We start from the raw sequence: 20,914 nt of genomic DNA on the forward strand, positions 1-20,914 counted from the left end.
TAGAGGAATCAGGATTGAAATCTTATTTTTTCGGTCCCCCTCAATACCCTCAAAATTTTTTCAAGTTCCCCCCGTCTATATGATCAAAACTTTTCAAGTCCCCTCCCCCTCCAATCATCATGTAGCCGCATATTCATTAGGGATGCACGCAAAGGAAAACTAAACATGTATTGGGCAGTTCTGCTTGCGGATGTTCGACACTACCTGCTATTAGCAGTTTGTAGAGCCGTATTCCTAGGGCAAATTCTTAAATTGATTCATTTTAAACACAGTGGACTTTTTTTATCCACAGTCAAAGCCGACTTGAGATAATCCAACTTGATCTGGCCAGGCCAATGGGCAACTGCTGAAGATCACACAAAATAATGATTATGACAGAGTATCCAAATTGTGAACTCTTGGGTACACTAGATGCAACTTGTAAGTTTTACAAAATTGACGTGGAAGTTTAAAATATTTCATCAAATAACCGTTTTAATCTCTGTAAAATTTTAGTGCAATAATGGTAATTTGGTAAAATTAAAATAATTCCATTTCACACATTTTTTTTCATTTAAATTAGAGTCTTTACTGTACAAAGTTTTACTTCTAGTGTTATTTTACGATGAGAATGTGAAAATTTAGAAAATCAAGCATGGTTACCCCCACCTTTTTTCTTTAATATTTGGTCTTCCACTTCCTGGTCTTCCACGTGTTGCTTTCTGGCAAGTACGTTTCACTGTCATGAGCGTCACATGACCCAAACTCTTCTTCAGCTTCTTCATAGTTAGAGTCATCTCTGTCACTGCCGGTATGGAGTGACAGTGACACTCCCCGTAGGCAGTAGCAGTATTAACTGTGATAATTTTGACAATAATTTTGTTTAGTTTAGGCAACTGCATTCTTGTTCTCTACTTCCTACAGCATGTTGAACTGTTCAGTTATTCAGCTTGCCACCACAGCCTGTGAATGTGTACTCTGCGTTTGTATCATTGACAAATGACTTTCAGTCTGGACTCTGTATCACCCAATATTCATATATGCATGCTTTAGTCGACAAACTGAACATTGTGCGTCTCAGCGTATTGTAGGGAGACAGCAAGAAACTGTATTTGATGTACTCCACAGAAATATTGAAAAAAATTATCAACAGTTGCAGTTTCTGCCCCGATACTAGGCCTACTTGGGTTTTTTTAAACGAGAATTCATAGATTTTTAGATTTTTTCTAGACAAACGTAATGAATGCGACAAAATGGTTGTAGTTCTTGTTTAATTATTAGTAACACTAGAACAATTCGATGACATTAAGATGTTATTAAATTTTCATTTAATTAACCATGGAACCTTGGAATCGTAAAAACAGGGAACCAAGTGATTTTCAGGTCCCTCTTATAGGCAGAGCAAAACTTTCAAGTTCCCGCCCTCTACTACCCCCAAAATTGTCGAATCACTGTGAATTCCTCCATCCCCTTAATTGCTTTTTGGAACGCAGCCTTGGCTTATCTCTGATAAGTATTGCGAGTATCAAATAATGCGTTTATCATTTGATGAATTTCTTTTTCTACATTTGTCATCAATATATTCTGATTAGCCCTAGGATGGTGTAAAATCTTACCGACATCACATAAAACGTGTTTGCAGGCATCACGCGTGGAACACTATCACAGTAGTCGTTTCTCCTTTTTTGTGTAATTATGTTATTCTACCAGTAGAACACATGACTGTGGCGTTGGCTTTGAAAAAAAAACTCGTTAAATGTAAAAGTACAAACAAACCAACAAACAAATAAGTAGGTGAATAAATGCATAAATAAATAAATAAAAAATGAAATATAATTTAAAGAAACGTTCGGGAGAGTCAATGTCCATAAACGTTGATTTTAGAGTTAGAAGGAAATTTCGGGCTTCTTACTGTACAGAGTCTCTCCAGCGCTTTGGAGGTACCCGAAAAGTTCTGCAGCTCGGGTACTGAAAGGCGGTACCGAAAGTCAGAGAGATCCTATACGAGGAAGTGGAGGGAAGCTGACGAATACGTGATCTAGGGGTGTAATTGGAACCACTTACTGCAGTTTGGGTATCGGCCAAACGATTTCCTTTTCATACACAACAAAGAAGATTGACGGCATTGTCTTGATGTACAGGGACTTTATTTAACTACCAATTTAATCACCAGTTGCACGAATATTTGAGAGTCAGTAATTATGTACGGTGAGATGTCTTTGGTCTGAGTCAGATGTTCGCGGTTTGTTAGTTTAGAAGCAGGGTACAGCGAAGAACAACAGACTTTTCCCATTTGAGAACAACAGACTTCTATGTTCTATAAGCTCAGTGTTGTGCCATAAATACAGGTAATTATCCTTCAGGCATTGTAATTATCCTCCAGGCATAGGAGCATCGAAAAACACTAACAAAGAGAAATGCGTGCAAGAAAAGAATCATTATTGTCAGTGCATCGTTTAGAGTTCAGGAGGTGACTCTTTGTCGTCTGACACAGTTCGTTCAACACTTATACTTCAATGATAGAAACACAACCAGTATTTTAATCTTGAGTCACGAGTCAATTATTGTGAGTGTATACGGGGATAGGACTCAACGCGTCCCTATCGTTATTTACTGCCAGTCGATACGCTGCTGAACAATGTGTACAAAAATACACACGTACACATGGGAAGAGTTAAATTTGAAAAAAAACCACACTGTGAAAATAATTTGAATCAAGAAAAACTATTTTATGGAACAATAAGACATTTTGATTGGAAAACGTTCTATTTTTTACCAGGATTTTGTAGATGCAGGATTCCTATATTTAGAACAATTGTACAACGAAAATGGCCAAAAGCGGGACTGGGATTCTGTACACAATAATGGTATCCCTCAATCATCCATTTTGAAATGGTTTGGACTAAAAAGTGTTATCCCAGCCAACATACAAGTGAATCAGCAAAGTACAGCTGATGATGAAGATGAAGTAAAAATTGTATCGAAACACAGGTCAATCAGTGTGGAACTGTGTAATATAAAAGTAATCACACAGCTGATTAATGACATTAATTTTATACCACCAAAATCAGAACTGTATTTTGAACATGAATTTAAAATCAATGTTACTAACTGGAACGAAATGTAAGTTGAGAGAATTTCAGTTTAAAATTTTACACAATATCCTGTATACGAATGCTAGACTGAGTAAAATGAACATACCCACAGTTGATAATGCTCTTTGTTCTTTCTGCAAGAACAAAGAAGAAACTTTACTCCATATTTTACATGATTGTCAACATGTGCAACTATTTTGGGAAGCATTTTTCATGTTATGGGGACAAAAATTAAAATTGAGAGTAAGACCAAAAATATGGCAGATCATACTAGGTGATCCCAAACTTTCTAGTATTGTGAATTTCCTACTGCTTATTGGTAAAAGGTACATTTATATTTGTCGTTGTAAAAAGACCTTGCCTAACTTTACAGCATACAAAAGATTTGTGAACTCTATACAAAAAACTGAGTATCACATTGCCTTGAGAAAAGATAAAATTTTTGCCCATAATAAAAAGTGGAGAATTTACAGTACTAATATCCACCAAGACCCTAGCACAACAGACATACACAATAATGATGTATGATCACTACTTTATTGATTTCTGTAATGTCTTTTTTTTTGCTCAGATTTAATGAGACATGTATTTGAAAATTTTTTATAACTCCAATAAAAACGTTAAAAAAAATAACACACGTACTCGTTGCGTGGAGAATTGTTAGAGAAAGGAAGGCAGCAGAAAAATATCCTCAATCTGGTGGAGAACAAAAAGATTCTACCTGAGTTGGATGGTCCATGGCCATGACCCTGACGATATAACGTACCTTGGAATCAGGTACAAATTGATGTAGAACATCGTAAACACACTGACAAAGTACTCAGTAGAATTTCGCCAAGGGCGATGGTACATTGTTAACGAGAAAGAATACTTTGAAAGGTTTTGTCTGCAAGAACTACATGTATTCTGTTAAAGTGTGCATTCAGGTGAACTGTCGTCCAAGTTCTTAAATTGTATTTACTTTGAACAAGATTGTACCATCCAACCTTGAGAGAGATGTTTTGGGTCCTTGTTATTAAGCCATATTGTCTTTGAAAATATCACTGTATAAAGTCGCATATAATATATATTATATATATATATATATATATATATATATATATATATATATATATATATATATATATGTATGTATGTATGTATGTATGTATGTATGTATGTATGTATGTATGTATGTATATATCTAGTCTCCTGATGAGTGAGTTTCGCGACTCACGAAACAACGTTGTAGAGATGACATTGTAAAATCAATTCTCCAGCATCCCTTATATATCTCGCTCTACTTTTGTATTGAGCACTTTGTATCGGACAAGTCGAACCGCATACTCCGTATATATATATATATATATATATATATATATATATATATATATATATATATATATATATATATATATATATATATATATTTAATATATTAAAATGTATGTATGTATGTATGTATGTATGTATGTATGTATATATGTATGTATGCTTAAGTATGTATGTATGTATGTATGTATGTATGTATGTATGTATGTATGTATGTATGCATGCGGCGACCATATTTAAATTGCAATTCGAAATTAAGAGTTGTTAAAATAAAAGTTGTGCGTTCATCGCCAGTGTTTGAACACGAGGGACTGTGGTTTGAACAACGTTCTGTGGTCAAAGTTTTGTAAGCATTTTACACGCCGTGATTCAAACTGTCTTTTTGAAAAGTGCAAAAAGATATCGCAAAAGGAGCTTTTAATTTGCCAGTTGGAAAAGCGAAGTATTATTGTTAGGGGAAAATATTTGCACTTTGCTTTGCATTTTGGGTATGGTGGCTATTGAACAACTTGGAGTAAAGAATGAAAATTATATAGTGAAATTTACATAGTTTGACAATACCTAGGATACAATATTCTAAAAATAAAGCGGAGCCTAGCCATGTCATACTAAAGCCGTAGAAAGTATCGATAATTGTTTTCTATCATAGTAAAATGTTGTCTGTGAAACTACTGTAAATTCATAATCCCAGCGGAAGGTGTAAAATGGTAAAATAAAAGAATACTCAAGAATGTCAGATTTGTGAAATTTTTGGAATATAGAATTAATAACTTTTTGGATGCGAGAACCAAGTTCATATTACAATCGAAGTGAAATGCAGTGGTCGATGACACCTCCTGTGTTGATTACCCATCAATTTCTTGTTTCTGTGATTTTTATTATGATTTTTCTACACTTAACGTTGGCCTCGCACCCTTGGCAAAACATTGCACACTTAATTTTTATTTGCAGTTGACAGATAATTCATTTTTCTGCATTACGACACCGAAAACCGATCTTTGTTTCTGTAAAGGGGCTTGCTGGTGGGAGTCCGATGCCGTTTCATATCAACAAAATTGTAGTTATTGTGTTCGCCGCTGGCGGCGTAATTTTTACTTTTTGCACCTGTTTTCGTCTCCAGTACTAAAAGTAGATACGGATTCGGAAAGGGAAATCTGAAAATAACGTGATATTTTGTTGAGTCTGAACTCAAAGAGAATGTTCACTAGTTCTACAAAGAAACTATGAATCACTTTGGTTGTCTCCGTGGCAGGTTGTTTTCAGTCGTGTCCAGGTGCCCAGCCTGGCTGATTCTGGATCTTTAATACACGTGCACGGATCTACGCACCATTATTTGTTTTTTGTTTATTTGTTTACAAGTGTAGTCAATAAATGATACTTCAAAAAGTCTCTAATACAATCCCAATATGAAATAAAGTATACCCCGCCTTTGCCATGAGGAGTAAGCACTCATGTGTGTCCACCACTCTCTCTGAATATTCATCCTACATGTTCAAACTTGTTTATCGACATCTTAAGCTCGAGCTGTCTCAGAGACGATTTCCGACTTTTTTCACCCTTTTCGTGGTTTCATGGGGGCCAGCAGTTTATTTTTGCAACTTCTGACAGCTTTTACATTTATTTTGCTGATCTGTGTATCAGTCATTTCTGCTGCCAACCTTGATTTGAACCCCGGATTTGAACGCACCAAAGACCCTAACAAAGCTTACATGTATCTGATGTTTACCGCAGTTGTCTGTGCCTATGAACAAACATACATCTTCAGGTGACAGACAGCCCATGACGCCTGGTTTTGTCTGGCACTAGTGGTTGTTGTCAATACAACTGATTGTGTGATTTTAATCCTTCGCTCTCCTTGGAAATTATATTCAGGTAATGTATTTTAGGAAAAAGCTGATTAACTCATCTCTTAAATGCTACAGTACTTAAGTCATAGAAATGGAATATTTTTGATGTGGCATTTTTAACAATTTTAAAGATATATTTTACTCATTTGCATACTGTCACCTGATAAACTTATATTTTACTTATTTGCATACTGTCACATGATAGATCAAAATAGGAATACGACTATCAAATTCCAAAGCCCTCGGACTAGTAGTTTGGAGTTTGTAATTTTTGACCATTTAACTCATTTATATTGCTCATTTACATATCAGTCATTCTAACAACTTCAGTTTGAACGAAATTGCATTTGATGATGCTAGGAATATATTTAGCAAATCTTAAAATCACTGAGAAAGTACTTTGTGATAGAGGATTTTTACACCATACTTTAGAATTTTTTGCACATTTGCATACCGGTGTGTCATCAACTGGGTTTGAACAAAGCTAAATCTGAAAAATAGGAAGATTTCCACAAACATTCAAAGTCCCTACCATAAGCAGTTCCTAACTTAAAGATTTTCTGCCCATAGTTACATGTTTTGCTCTCTGGCATATTAGTCACCTGATCAACAGCTTAGACAAACTTAAATCTGCAACAAATTAGGACTATTTTTGCAACATAAAGATCTAAGCGTGGTAGTTCTGGTGTTTCAAATTGTTATCATTTCTGCATTCATTGACCTTTACATTTGCAGATTTTTGGAGCCACTACATGAAGATCTTAGAAATTTAACCCTTGACCACGAATACACATGAACACCAAATGAAAGATGATAAGTGCCTTTTCTGAGAAATCTGAGTGGGCATACAAAATGACATACAACCATATATACACATGTACACACAGACCACACTCTGGACAGCTACTACACTTACCAGTGCAGCTTCGTTGGTCATATTTGTATTAGGCAACTGTAGGTTCAAAATACACAAACACACAAAGACATACTCATTACCACCATGATGAGCTGTGATGCCAAGGTCACCAAAGAGGGCGAGAAATCAGAGCTCTGCTGCTGTTCACGTTGCCAACTCTGTAACATCAAATAGGCCTAATTATCACTGAGTGTTCTAAATAACAATGAGAGACACAAAGACTGAAGATGGACATGGATGGAGCTATAGGGATTTACACACAAACCATGAGGCATATCAGTCCATACCACAGGGTATTGCACGCAATATTTGTCTAGAATTTATGATATGATCAATAAATGTCATGTATTAAATTTTTTGTCATTATACAAGCCTTACCTGTCCTTTTTTTAGCTCCATGCCTTGTCTACTGTGTGCATATTACTTTACCATAGCTATCTCTCTACAGTATTCAAAGAAAACAGTCCATATCTGTTAATGACCCTCACTAATCCCCCTTCATTAATTTGTTCTGCCGATGGCCAAAGTGGGGGCTGAACAGATTAATGAAGCGGATTAGCGAGGGCAATTAACAGATATGGACCATTTTCTTTGAAATACCATACAAAGATAGCTATGGTAAAGTAATATGCACACAGTAGACAAGGCATGGAGCTAAAAAAAAGGACAGGTAAGACTTGTATAATAAAAAAAAGTTTGATGCATGACATTTATTGATCATATTCATAACTTCTGTGTCCATACAGATGTACTCACAAACCAAGAGGCATGTCAGAGTCCATACAGATATACACACAAATCATGAGGCATGTCAGAGTCCATACAGATGGACACAATCATGAGGCATGTCAGAGTCCATACAGATGTACACAAACTATGGCGCATACATGTATCAGAGTCCATACAGATGTACACAAACCATGACGCATACATGTATCAGAGTCCATACAGATGTACACAAACTATGGCGCATACATGTATCAGAGTCCATACAGATGTACACAAACTATGGCGCATACATGTATCAGAGTCCATACAGATGTACACAAACCATGACGCATACATGTATCAGAGTCAATACAGATGGACACAGAGACAATGAGTCCATACAAATGTAAATACTAAAGCATGAGGCATGTCAGAGTCTAAACTGATATACGCTACAAAATACCACAATGGGCACAAGAGGCCAACAGTTTATTGTCAATATGATAATAATATACACAAGGGAATTTTTTTAAGCTTCTGTGTTCTATAACTGAATACATCTGAATGTCAGCAGACTTCATTATTCTCTTCTTCTCTCTATGTAGTACTTTTTATATTACATGAAACAGAAAAAGCAATTGTAATACATACACTTCTTGGGATTAGGTCAATATTACAATAATTACATGGTTATCAATAAAACTGGCACAACTACAAATCCACAGTATTCATAAAACTGCTGACATCCATATTAGAAATCATAGGCGTTTCTTTGTCACTGTTCTGATTATGTAAACAGTGAGACAATAGTTCTATGCTAGGAAAACTAAGGAAGTAATTCTCCCATATTAAACAGAACAAAAATGAAAAAAAAAATACATGTATAGTTTCAGCGGTCAAAAATGTTGCATATGAGGAGTTTCCATGTTTGTAAGTAGATTAAACTACTTACTTTGTGAACTATGGGAGATGAATCATTTACAACTGATGACGACTCATTGTTCATTTGGCCTACATGCCATACAACGCTTCACATACAGAGAGAGAACACTGACCTCTCTCGTTTCATTTGTATTCATTTTACAAACAGCAGCCTGCAAAGGTCTGTTTTGTATATGATTAATATCAACATTATTCCAAAAAATAATATAGAAACAGTAAAAAATAAAGCAATGGAAAGGCTACCAAATAATTGACTGATGAACACCGCTGGACTAGCTAAACCAAAGTTACAAAATATCCTGTTATACTGTACATCCTATATTTTTTTTAACCTCAAATTAATACTGGACACATGAATCTGAACATCACCAACGTTTCCAAGTATTGTCAACATTTTCACAGTGATGACACACTAAGTAAACAAAAAGTGTCAAAAGAAAAACTTCATGAGAGCTGGCCATCTTCTGAACACTTCCTGAAGTTCTACAAGAGTTACAATAACGACAGATTCTTCTCACACTGTCTTTAAAATCCATGTATGCTAAATGATCTGTCCCTCCATGCCTCAGCCAGGTTGATGGAGCTTAGGGAGAAACTTATTGTTTTAGTTTTCATCATGTTACTGGGCACAGAACCACATTTACAACATACACATACCCTTGGAAAACTGAAGCGGGTACTTTTTGGCAATATTAGAAAAGTCTATGCATGCCATTTTGTCACATACATGGTAGACAGGATGCCTGGATAAGACTAGCCAAAACAAAGTCATTAAATATTGTTAAAAAATCTAAAAAAATTACACTTTACATAAATCTATCACTGTATCAGTGCAGTACAGACTGTCATGATTCTTTTTTTGCCTAAAGGTGATGATTAATGAAAGGAAAAACAGCGCCCTCAGAGTGACCCAGTATTCTGAACAAGAAGGTGTGTCCTGAAGATTCTAACTTGCTAGCTAGCTATTGTATATTAGCAAATGACAAGTAGAGACTTTATTGCACAATTAATTTTAAGGAGATACAATTCCAGGGCAGTTTCTGTGATTGCATGGTGACTACACGATGGAAAAAGATATATTCTGTAATGAATTTTCCGTCATGTACTGTCAAATCTGTTTAGTTCCAAGATTTACGGTTTCATTTGACTTTTCATGAAGCATAAGGGAAGAAATGGAGTAACTAATTAGATGGCTGAAGGTATTCTGTTCAAGTTCAGAAAGACAGTGTGTCTTTCTGGAAATCATATCAACATGAAAAATCCATGTTGTCTTATAATAGTTGTTGTTGCATACAGTTTAGGTTTTCAGTCATGTATAATGCACATTGCTACAGACAGAACTTGGCACTTATTTGTCAAAAAATAAAAGAATAATTTTTCACAGGATAAATTTCGACGGAGTCACGAGTGTTTTAAGACGTAACATTACAAACCTCTCCCACAAAATCTCGCAAAATATCAATCTCTGATTCTGCACTGTAAACTTTCAGAGTAAAGCACCACCAGTGTCTAAAGCATGATCTAATTAGGATGATACTTGCTTGCAACTAAGATATGAGATAAATCACTGAGTCAGCATTCTATTGGAGTAAAATCCTTCCGCTCAAAGGTCAAAATATCTATGATAGCAAAAAATCCATGCAAACACAGAGACAACCTGCCTATGGCTACAAATATAAATAATTATTTTTTAGTGTTATTTTCTTTATCAACATGAAGTACATTTTCAATATGATGTGAGTTAAGAAGATAGTCTACCACAAAACACTGAAATACCTAACCCATTGGCTCATACTGGTCACACTGGAAGGGTCATCAGATGAAAAATTAAAACTTGTTAGAATCCGTGAAAGTAAATACAGAGAAAAACTAGTAAATGACTTTGAAAAAATGACTGGATAAGCTAACAGGCCTGTCCATTGGTCCTAAACTTTAAGTACATTTTTTGGAAGTCTGGGTCGGTGTTCTTATCAAGGAAGCTAGGCGGTATGGGATGATGGGTCGGTGTTCATATCAAGGGAGCTGGGTGGTATGGGACAGGGTTATACAGGGAGACACGAGGCAGCAACTTTTATCAGCATGGAGTTACCCTGTACTTGTGTAACTTTTAGCCAACTTGAAGAATGAGAGAGAGAGAGAGGGTAGTGGACTGACTCTCTGATGACTTGTCATCTCCTGACCATTGAAACCCATTCTGCTTCATCATCTTCAACTTGTTTCTGGAGAGGTTGTAAGGTACTCCTCCGGACGTTTATGATCTGATAACGCCCGCGCTGTGTACGCATCGTGAGGCAGCTCAGATTTCCGTCTAAGCAGTGGCTTGTTTTCTGGCCTTGGTTTCTGAGACACCTGCAAAAAGCACAAAATAATAATATCATTAAAACTTAGTTTTGCAGCATTTTAAACTATCTACTTTGCTTTCTGCCTTTTAAAAAAACCTCATGACTGGTTTGAAAAAAGGCTGTAGATACTGTACATACAAGCACCCTGAGAGGTGCAACAGTTGAAATCTTGGTACATCAGTTACTAGTATTGTATCACATTGATTGGTATACTTTCCCACGATAATTTGAATTAAGACTGGAATGCCTGTACAAGGCATGAATCAAGGATGGGTTAGACACAAACTAAATTCCACTCTTGATAAGGACAACACTTTTTGATGACAGAATATATCAACAGCATTTTAATGACAATGAAGGAAACCTTCACTGGCATCAAAGCTTTAGGACCATTTGAAAGTTCAATAATCTTTGTTGTTAGAGTCGTTTTGTAATAACAAAAATCACCCATAATAACAGAGTTCATATCTTCAACTCAAAGCTACATGAATAATGAAAATTTTTTAAGCAACTTTTTCTATTCCCTCTAAACTGACATATGATATGAGCAACACAAATCAATGACGTGCTCCAAGTACCAGTGCAAATGGTACCCTTGAAGTGAAAACAAAAACTCTTTGCTTGTGCAATGCTTATTATTTGATTAAATAATCGTGAAATCACTAAATAATTACACAGAAGTTACCAGAACATTCACAAAGTAAATATATTCCGGATTCACTTGAACTGTAAACATTAAGATGGCAAGATTCTGATCAACTACAACTATGCAAACAAACCTAGAAATTATACTATCACTCCGTATTTGATTTACTCTGTGAAAAGTGAATTTACATATTAAACAGGACAGGGCCAAAAAATCCATAAAAACATGCACGTAAGAAAAGCAGTGGTGAGGTTCCATGCGGAGTGTGTGGCTGATTAATCTAGGCTGGCATACACTTAGCAGTGAGTTCACATCATACAACTGATAAAGCCCTTTCCTCCCCACTACACAAAATTCACAAGAAATATTGACATTTGATCAAACTGTCTACCTATGCAATTTTAAAAATTTAACCATCGCAAAATTGATTACATAACAAGTGGTTTTTTTTTCCACTTTAATAATTATCATCATAATTGAAGAAAGTTGTTTCTGGTAATTTTGTAATTTTTGGATACACGTAATTATTTTCAGTAGCTTACATACAAACTCACACAGCAAATAAAAGAGACATGTCAAATACTGGTTTTCAAGAAGACAGCAAACAGTGGTGTATCTGCTTTCTATGGGCTGGAACTTATATTCCTAGGTGATAAAATTTTTCTGTAAAATCCAAAATGATACAATAATTCCAGAGATAGTTTGCATCGTGATTTACAAATTTTGTGACTGTGAGCCTTTCTATCAAACTAGTGATGTGTATTTGATTGTTTGATGTGCATTACATCTTTCACATACGATGGTTGACAACCAGAGACACAATAACAAAGCAAAATATGACAGATAAAAATGAAACATGGGGAGGAAAGGGTGTGACGTTTTCTTTTTCTTAGTTCACTATCAGATTAGTTGAAAAATCCAGCGACAGGTACAATTCTGTCTCCCACTAATTCTGAGGAAATACAAAACTAGATTTTGGTTTAAAGAAGAGACTTCTACTGCACAGAAAGTTGAAAGGAGAGACAGCGAGAGAGAGAGAGAGAGAGAGAGAGAGAGAGAGAGACAGCGAGAGAGAGAAAGAAAGAACCCTAGCAAACAGAATAGTGGGAAGCAGAATACAACCAGTCCAGTGGCAAACCATTTCATTAAACTTGCCTATTTCTCTGGCATAAAATACTTTCTCTGCATAATGTCCTCAGCTAGTCAGCACTTTCTTGATTTAGCTGGATTAACACATGAAAGTCCCTTGGCAAAAATTGATTAGAAAACTCAGTAACTGTATTCATAGTCCCCCCTTAGTTACTGTCAGTGACAATGAGTAGACTCAACTTGATTTGTGTGCTGACAACATGATGTATGAGTAAAACAACATTGACAGAAGACAACCTGATGTGCCAGTTTTGAGTCTGCAATAAAAGGAAAGATTCTAAACTTTGAGCACTTGGGGGTGTCATAATATGTCCAAGTTTGACTGGAATGTCAAAATCATGTTGCATGAAGGTATATCATAACTCAACGAATGCAATACAGTACTTATTGTCTTTTGTCTTTAACTTGTGTTCAGAACTAAGGCAAATAGGATGGGGTTGCTTTTAGAGGGAGGTATTTGTTCAACGCAAAGAAATCCAGTTTTGACTACTTGGCGAGCTGACTGGAATGAACATACGGGTAGATGAGCTAAAATTTCTATCTCTTATTTTTCTTGTGATAAACAAGCTTCACTAGTTCACAGGCCTTTCTGCCCTCCAAAAAATTAGGCTAAATTTATTGAAATCTGAAGCTCGCTTAGAAGACTTTTTTTACTCATAGATCCATTCTTGCTAGAACTCAAAACCGGCAGATCGTATGGTATGTATTTGTCAGAGACTGCACAAACAAAAAGCTTGGATCTCTCAAATTACACTTCCAAGCATTGATCTACCATCATTTGTACAGATTGCTGATATCCGGCAAAACTGTTGACTTTAACTCTACAACTCTGATCAGTTTAGGGCCCACACTTCCCCTACCTCCCGACAATGAAAGACTGACAGAGTATCGGTAGTTATATGATGTAGACTTAATAATTTAGTCTTCTCATTCCAAAACTCTGTGAACAAGAGTCCTTGAGGACAGGATTTACTTCAGAAACATCACAAATCAAGTAGATGTGAGCTGACAATGAAATGGAACATTGTAGCTATTGAAAATTGTGATATTTACTAATATTATTAAGCTGACCAGCATGTATTGCCCTAGATGAAATCTACAGTACTGAATTGATTATGCTTGAAATATTACCCAGATCACAAGCTGGTACAAATTTGCACAAAATGATTGAAATTAATGTGACTCCCTTCATAGTGAAATATTTAGTCAAATGTATGTCAACGTGACAACAAATCCCTACACAGTTTATTGACATAAACTTTTAAAGCTTTTAAAGCTAGCTTTGAGTGGCTGAAGCATATTTCTTGTAATCTTTATTGACGAACCTCAAAACACAGGGTTGTTGTACACACACGGTTTTACTTACTGTTTTTACTTCCTTGATATCATTGTCTAATTCCATGGAATCAATGCCTTGATCTTCAGGTTCATTCCCACCTAAATCCATGGCATCTACTGGCATGGTTTTTACTGTTTTTTCAAACTGCGGACAGACATTACAAAGCCCCATTACATTTCACACAATTACTCATTTTCTGACGCTGGATAAAGATCCTTTCATCTGAATTTGAAATTCCTGAAAATGATTTCATTTTCCTTGAACAGACCAAAAAACTATGATGGTTTTTAGACGTTTCAACTTCAACAGTCTGATAAAATAATATTAAAGAAATGTAAAAATCTTGACAAAAACACTGAGTTAAAGATGTAATGTAATGGCTTCATTGATGTCATGTCTTCTAACATACAATTCAGTCACACACATTTGAAGTGAAACACAACATGCTACTTTCATCACACAGTTCAATAAATTGCCCACAAATTTTCAGAATTTTGAAGACTAGTCTACAAAGTTTGTCTACAAATGGAAGTCATGGTAGATTTCCCTGGGGGAATCTCCAATAATGAATAATGAATCATGGGATATCTCCAATGGTACAAATCATAATGAATCATGGGATCTTTCCAATGGTACAAATCATAATGAATCATGGGATATCTCCAATGGTACAAATCATAATGAATCATGGGATATCTCCAATAGTACAAATCATAATGAATCATGGGATACCTCCAATGGTACAAATCATAATGAATCATGGGATATCTCCAATGGTACAAATCATAATGAATCATGGGATATCTCCGATGGTACAAATCATAATGAATCATGGGATATCTCCAATGGTATAAACGGTAATGAATCATGGGATATCTCCAATACTCTGCATCAGTTGTGTTCTGCAGAACAGTTGAATGAGATTATAATACAGCAAAATAAACAACACACTTGCCAAATATCAACACTATTTATTCACTCCTACTAAAACCACACACCCCTGAACTTTTTCATAAGAAACACTGAATTTTACAATCTGGCAGACATAAAGTTTAAGCATTAATGGCCCCATTTTATTAATTCTATATTTGAGGACGCGCAATCATTGATTATCTGGATGTCTGATGTATAATACAGATGAGACAAAAGCTGACCAATTCATTAGGGATCTTCAATTTTACAACTGACAAAACTGCACTTTGTAGAGTTTGAAATATGATATCAGAGTTTGGTTCAGTTTTCCATCTGGCTCATGTCATCAGAGTGTCAACTTCGATATGTACAATGAAACTGAATTGCAGGCAGCAAGCCAATATGTACCTGACATAAATATGGTACAATTATCATACATTTTACCATTACATAGGCCAAAGTTCCATATTTTATTTTCCATATTTGAATGGAACTGTAATCTCATACAATTATCAGAACATCATATGGTAGAATAGAATGGTTGAAGTAACAAGTGTACACAATATTTTCATTTCACTACTTCTTGCAATCACAAAATAAACAACCATAGAATACCATCCATTGTGAAGGTCCTGAAGTTATCTTCCGACATAGAGGGCGCCCTTCTTAACCCCATCTAAACAGTAAATGCATGCTTCTAAATTAGGCATTCTCAACCTTCTTTATTATGGATAAATAAAGGAATCCAATGGCCTATGTGGTGGTACCAATGAGGCATACAAAAACCATAAATTGTATGTGCTACTTATGCCTAGTGGTGAATCTATTGTGTTTATAGAGGTAAAGTGGCTTATTTTGGTATTGACAAGCCATGTAAACTTTCAAATAGATATAAACTTGGAAACTATGAAACATCACCACAACCATAATCATCCATTTCGGAACCTCTACATTTAGTGTAAGTGAAAAATCCTTCCCAGGGGGCTATAGATAATTAAAGCACACGCATGGTAAACGCAACTAATTGTGTTTGGTCTCAATACCCTCTCCTCCCTCCTCCAAATGAAAGTTTGAAAGTGCGAAAATCCAACCAAGCCTCATTCTGTATCGGCATACCTACAATCGGTAATTACATCGCTATGAAATTGCAACAATGTGGTAACACACTGAATCTTTGTAATCTGACGAATCACCTGCGACTTTTTCCTTTTTTGACAGTATCTGCCAACTCCACAATGACGCAACCATCAGAATTAAATGAACTGAAATAGTGTATCCAAAATGATTGTTACGTTATTTTACATGTGCACTGAACCACATGTATGTCAAAAGAATGCTGGCCTGGTACATGCCAAACAATATCGCGATATTTTGCAATTCATAAAAACGTGTAGCAAGATGTTGCGATACAAAATCATGTAGTGCGATTTTTGCACACAGTAATATAACCAAACCACCCCCCCCCCCCCACATCTCCCACCCCCTAAAAACAGAAATTGCATTTACTGTGTGCATGTTTAAATTACCCATGGCCCTTAATGCAAAAGCAGCTTTTTTCATATAAAGGATAATTATAATAACCAACAATTTCAAGTACGTTATCATTCACTAAATCAACTGTTTTTTAAAGTTTCTGATGAACACATTTAATTATTAACTATTCAACATTTATTCAGGTATTTAAGAAGGAGTTTTCAAGAGCAGATATCTCTCAACTCAGTACTGTAGGCAAAGGCGTAACAAACTGAAACCAGAAGTCATATACCACAGTTATCAGAGTTTTTCATTTGTAGGACCTATGTTGGTTTGTATATACCTCTTACAAGAACTTTGTGACAACTCAATGACCTTACTTGGCACAGTGAAGTGTAGGCAGGTAAAGGAAAAACCAGGCAAAGTTTAGGCTGCATATGGGGAAAACAAGTGCGACAGAGCTAAATGAGGCAGTAATGGGGGTATAGAGAGTGAATAAAACAGTGATACAATGTGCTGTACCCCAGTGCAAACATCAATCACATCATGGTTATGTGTCTGTCTAGTTATCAAAGTTCCTACATACAGCAACTACTCATCGATTCAATCCTGTCTTTTTGAACACAGTCACATGAAACATAAACCAACTTACCATAGGATTAATTTTTGCTAAATCATTGACTTTGTGCCAGGCATTCTCTCTGTCTCGCAGTTTTTCTTTCTCTCTGTTACATGAAAAAAAAATTTAAAAAATAGATATTTTTATTAATACATCATATTTTGCAAACTTCATGCATGCAAAGACATCGAAATTGCATATTTATCAATGACTGTGCTTTGAATTTTGATAATCCTGAAACCATCTGACTTACTTTTGCCTTTCCTGTTTGTATTGTTGAGTGCATTCATCAAAAAGCTTCTGATTCATTTCCATGAATAACTTCAAAGCATTGTAAATCAGTCCATGTATTGTCCTGCAAAAAATGAAAACTACGGTCAGAAAAGATTTGACATTTCTCCATTACTTTATGATGTGTCTATAGGCAAAGATGTAAGTATTACTGGTCTATCTATCTGTGGATGACTCTGTGTTTGAACTGTCTTGCTGACAAATACTTTGATGAGAACCATGACTCATGCACTGCTCTATGTTTCACAGTCAAGCTGTGTATTTCATGTAGGAATCATTTAAAACTGTGCTCCTTCCCAAATACATCCTTTTCATTTAGTCCAAGACTGTACCAGAATTGCAGACTACTCCAACAATCCCTTTTCAAATAGTGACCTTATGTCCCTTCAAAAAATATGACAAACTATTTCATGCAAAAATCCATCTGTTCCTTCACAGTGATAAAATGCATTGGGTACATGAACTGATAAATTTCAGAAATACAAATCTTTTTGAATTCTACAGATTGGCTTGAGGAGTTTGTTCCCATAGGGGCCGCACTGTTACTGTTAAAAATCCTGCAAGAGACCTCTGTCTGCAAGAATGACTTGATGAGATGCCCTGTCTGCATTGTCTGATGGACAATGACTCATAGAGTCTCTACACAGAATGGCAACAATGTTATCCTGCAGCAGCAAGCAAATGCCAAATGAACACTGATAATAAAATACTTGAAAAGTACAGCAACCCCTTTGGCAACTTTGAGGGCAAAACTGAAGACGGCTGGATCGATGCTAGTAGTACCGATAAATCTTATCTTAGGGAGTCTGGTTGTATCTATTCACTATTAAAGGCACCTTTAAACAAGCATTGATAACTGCCATAAAGAAGTGTTCATCAAATATGCCATTTCTGATTCTGATGTAAACCATACACATCAATGTTCAGCACTTATCAAGCTTACATGATTAACCCCTAGGAGTGCTGTAAGTTTTCAAAGCTACACTTTAGTGAAACCTTTTACCAATTTTTTATGAAATATTTCTGTAATTGTTTTGATAATGTTGCACCAAAGGGTCATCAATTTTCATCGGTTACAGTTTTTTATTGAAATTTTGGAAAAAATCTCCAAAGACATTGTCTGGATTTGAAAAAGTTGTCTGCGGTATAGTTTATAAAGATGACAAAAATTGACTTTGGCACTCAAAGAATTAAAAGATACTACAGGAACTATTTATTTTAAGAACTTGGAATGTCTACACCTTAATTTATTTGCTAAAATAGATGCAAATCTCCACCACATAAACACAGTAATGTATTTACAATAAACTTATTGGCACTTGGCATTCACCACAGTGGAGTGTTAAAAACCAAAAGATATATTTTAAGTGGGAACACATTGTGAAGCAGAGATTATTGACTTCCTTACATCTTCTTGTCATGTTGGTTTGACCCTTTTCCAACCATGGCTTTGCCTAACTCTACTGATATCGATGGTGATTGGGGATCAACAGGTTCTAGGTTGGGGCTGATTGGAAGTTTCAGCAGAGACACAGATATACTCACTTGTTCCAGTGTGCCTTTGAATTCTTGTAAAGAGCAGGAAACATCACAGGCAGTATGACTTGGGCATTTTCATTGATCAGACTCATGATGTATTCATTATTCCAATAGTACAATGCCCTCTCTGCAACCTGTACAAATTGAAAGTAAGAGAAACATTGTCAGGGAAGCTGTGATCTCTGACAAGAACTGGTATGGTATTCATATTTCTTTGCTTCTAGAATGCCACAAGAAAAAACTCTGCTCCCAGCCTTTCTCTACAAAAAATATTAAAGTAATGTTGATACTTGACTGTTTCTCTTCAACAAGTATTTTGCATTTTCCATGGCAAAATAGAAAATTACAAGTGGAGAGTTGTCATGGTGATCAAGGACAACATTTTAGAACATTTATGTGTCACATAAATATATTATTATTATTATTATTATTTTTCTTATTATAATTATATTAATACAACTAAGTTACAAAGGACAACAATTTGTGTTCTCATTATCATAGTCAGTATTCTCACATTATTTTTCTTCAAAAGTATAATCTTGATATTCCTGTATTTCCCCTGAAGACTATCTAGAAGCGTGCGTATCACTGCATTTATAGCCGTCTTTGACGCACAAGAGAAACACTACAGCTATTCTTGACGCCAAGCAGATGCACTACAAAGCTATCTTTGACGTAGGAACATTTTTAATATTGCATGTATTGGCTGTAGGCAGACATAAGGAGAGCTTGACTGAGTCAAAGAGCCAAGAAATGTTGATTGAGAGTGAAGAGTGGTATATGATACAACATATCTCTACTGTTGTCACTTATGGTAGTACACACTGAAGTAAGAAAGTTGCTTACAGATGTAATTTCAGGTCTGTTTTAAAATTTTAACGTTCTAAAAAACATTTTGATGCATGAACATATTAACTATGAAAAGATGAAGTTCAAATATTGTGATAATGAGCAGTTCCAATTCTAGTAAGCCATGGCATGCAGAAGATACAATACCTGAAAATGTGGACTTGACACACAACGTGCAAGCTGCTTAAACAATGGCTCTTGAACTTTGACAAACTCTGAAGGTTCTATGACGTCCAGAATTTCTTCAAGTTCATTTAAAAACATCACCTGAAAAACAGGGTAAACGCTTTAGAATACATGACAACATTTACTGAATGTTTACAATGTTCAACAAAAATGACAAAAATTAATATTTTGGTATGAGCCTTTTCCATTGATACTTCAATCACTATTTTCCTCCATAAATCACCATAGCTTAGAAATCACAGACATACGAACACAGTTTGATAACTGAGTAATATTGATGAGTCATTCTACTGTCTTACATCACTAACTCTTGCATAAACACCTTGTAGAGCTCTCTCAAAATCAGCGACAAAATACTGCAAATTCGACAATATTCATGTTGACTTTCCTATAAAGGATTCCACTGTAAATCTACTGGTAATATACAAATAATTTACAGAGATTCATTTTGATGATTCTTGTATTGTCTTACCTCCTTTGGACTGTGTGTCTTTGGCCAAAATTTCAATAAACCCATTATAACCTGAAGGAAGATAGAGTGTAAAAATGGTTCTTCACATTCATTGATTATGAAATGTCCAGTTTAATGTGAGCAGCTCATTAAGATGTAGCCTTCTTGCTCCATTTTTTTTAAATACTGAAAATTTATACTTCAATATTTGTTGTGTGTTGTAATCTCCTTCCCAAACCTTGGTATATGTAATACTCTGGTCAGGTATACAGGAGGATATTGCAGTGCTGGTCCTGACATTGTTATGATTAATATACTGA

At 35.5% G+C, this 20,914-nt stretch overlaps 1 protein-coding gene across 4 annotated transcripts in view; it reads right to left on the reverse strand.

The window, feature by feature from the left end:
• Positions 1-8,304: 8,304 nt before the first annotated feature.
• LOC139148945 (serine/threonine-protein phosphatase 2A 56 kDa regulatory subunit gamma isoform-like) overlaps positions 8,305-20,914 on the reverse strand; it is a 38,082-nt gene continuing 25,472 nt past the window's right edge. For 2 of the 4 annotated variants that reach the window (XM_070720409.1, XM_070720413.1), the window contains 7 exons: positions 20,616-20,666; positions 20,105-20,224; positions 19,115-19,242; positions 17,532-17,633; positions 17,312-17,384; positions 14,302-14,418; positions 8,305-11,147 (listed from right to left, as the gene is read on the reverse strand). In XM_070720409.1, coding sequence (XP_070576510.1) covers positions 11,007-11,147; positions 14,302-14,418; positions 17,312-17,384; positions 17,532-17,633; positions 19,115-19,242; positions 20,105-20,224; positions 20,616-20,666 — 732 coding nt within the window. In that variant the 3' untranslated portion in view covers positions 8,305-11,006. Of the gene's footprint in view, positions 11,148-12,934; positions 13,032-14,301; positions 14,419-17,311; positions 17,385-17,531; positions 17,634-19,114; positions 19,243-20,104; positions 20,225-20,615; positions 20,667-20,914 lie in introns of those variants that run through there. The other 2 variants (XM_070720411.1, XM_070720412.1) reach the window with 2 other exon arrangements.

This window comes from Ptychodera flava, chromosome 14, assembly GCF_041260155.1.
Source record: "Ptychodera flava strain L36383 chromosome 14, AS_Pfla_20210202, whole genome shotgun sequence".
Taxonomy (NCBI): Eukaryota; Metazoa; Hemichordata; class Enteropneusta; family Ptychoderidae; genus Ptychodera; species Ptychodera flava.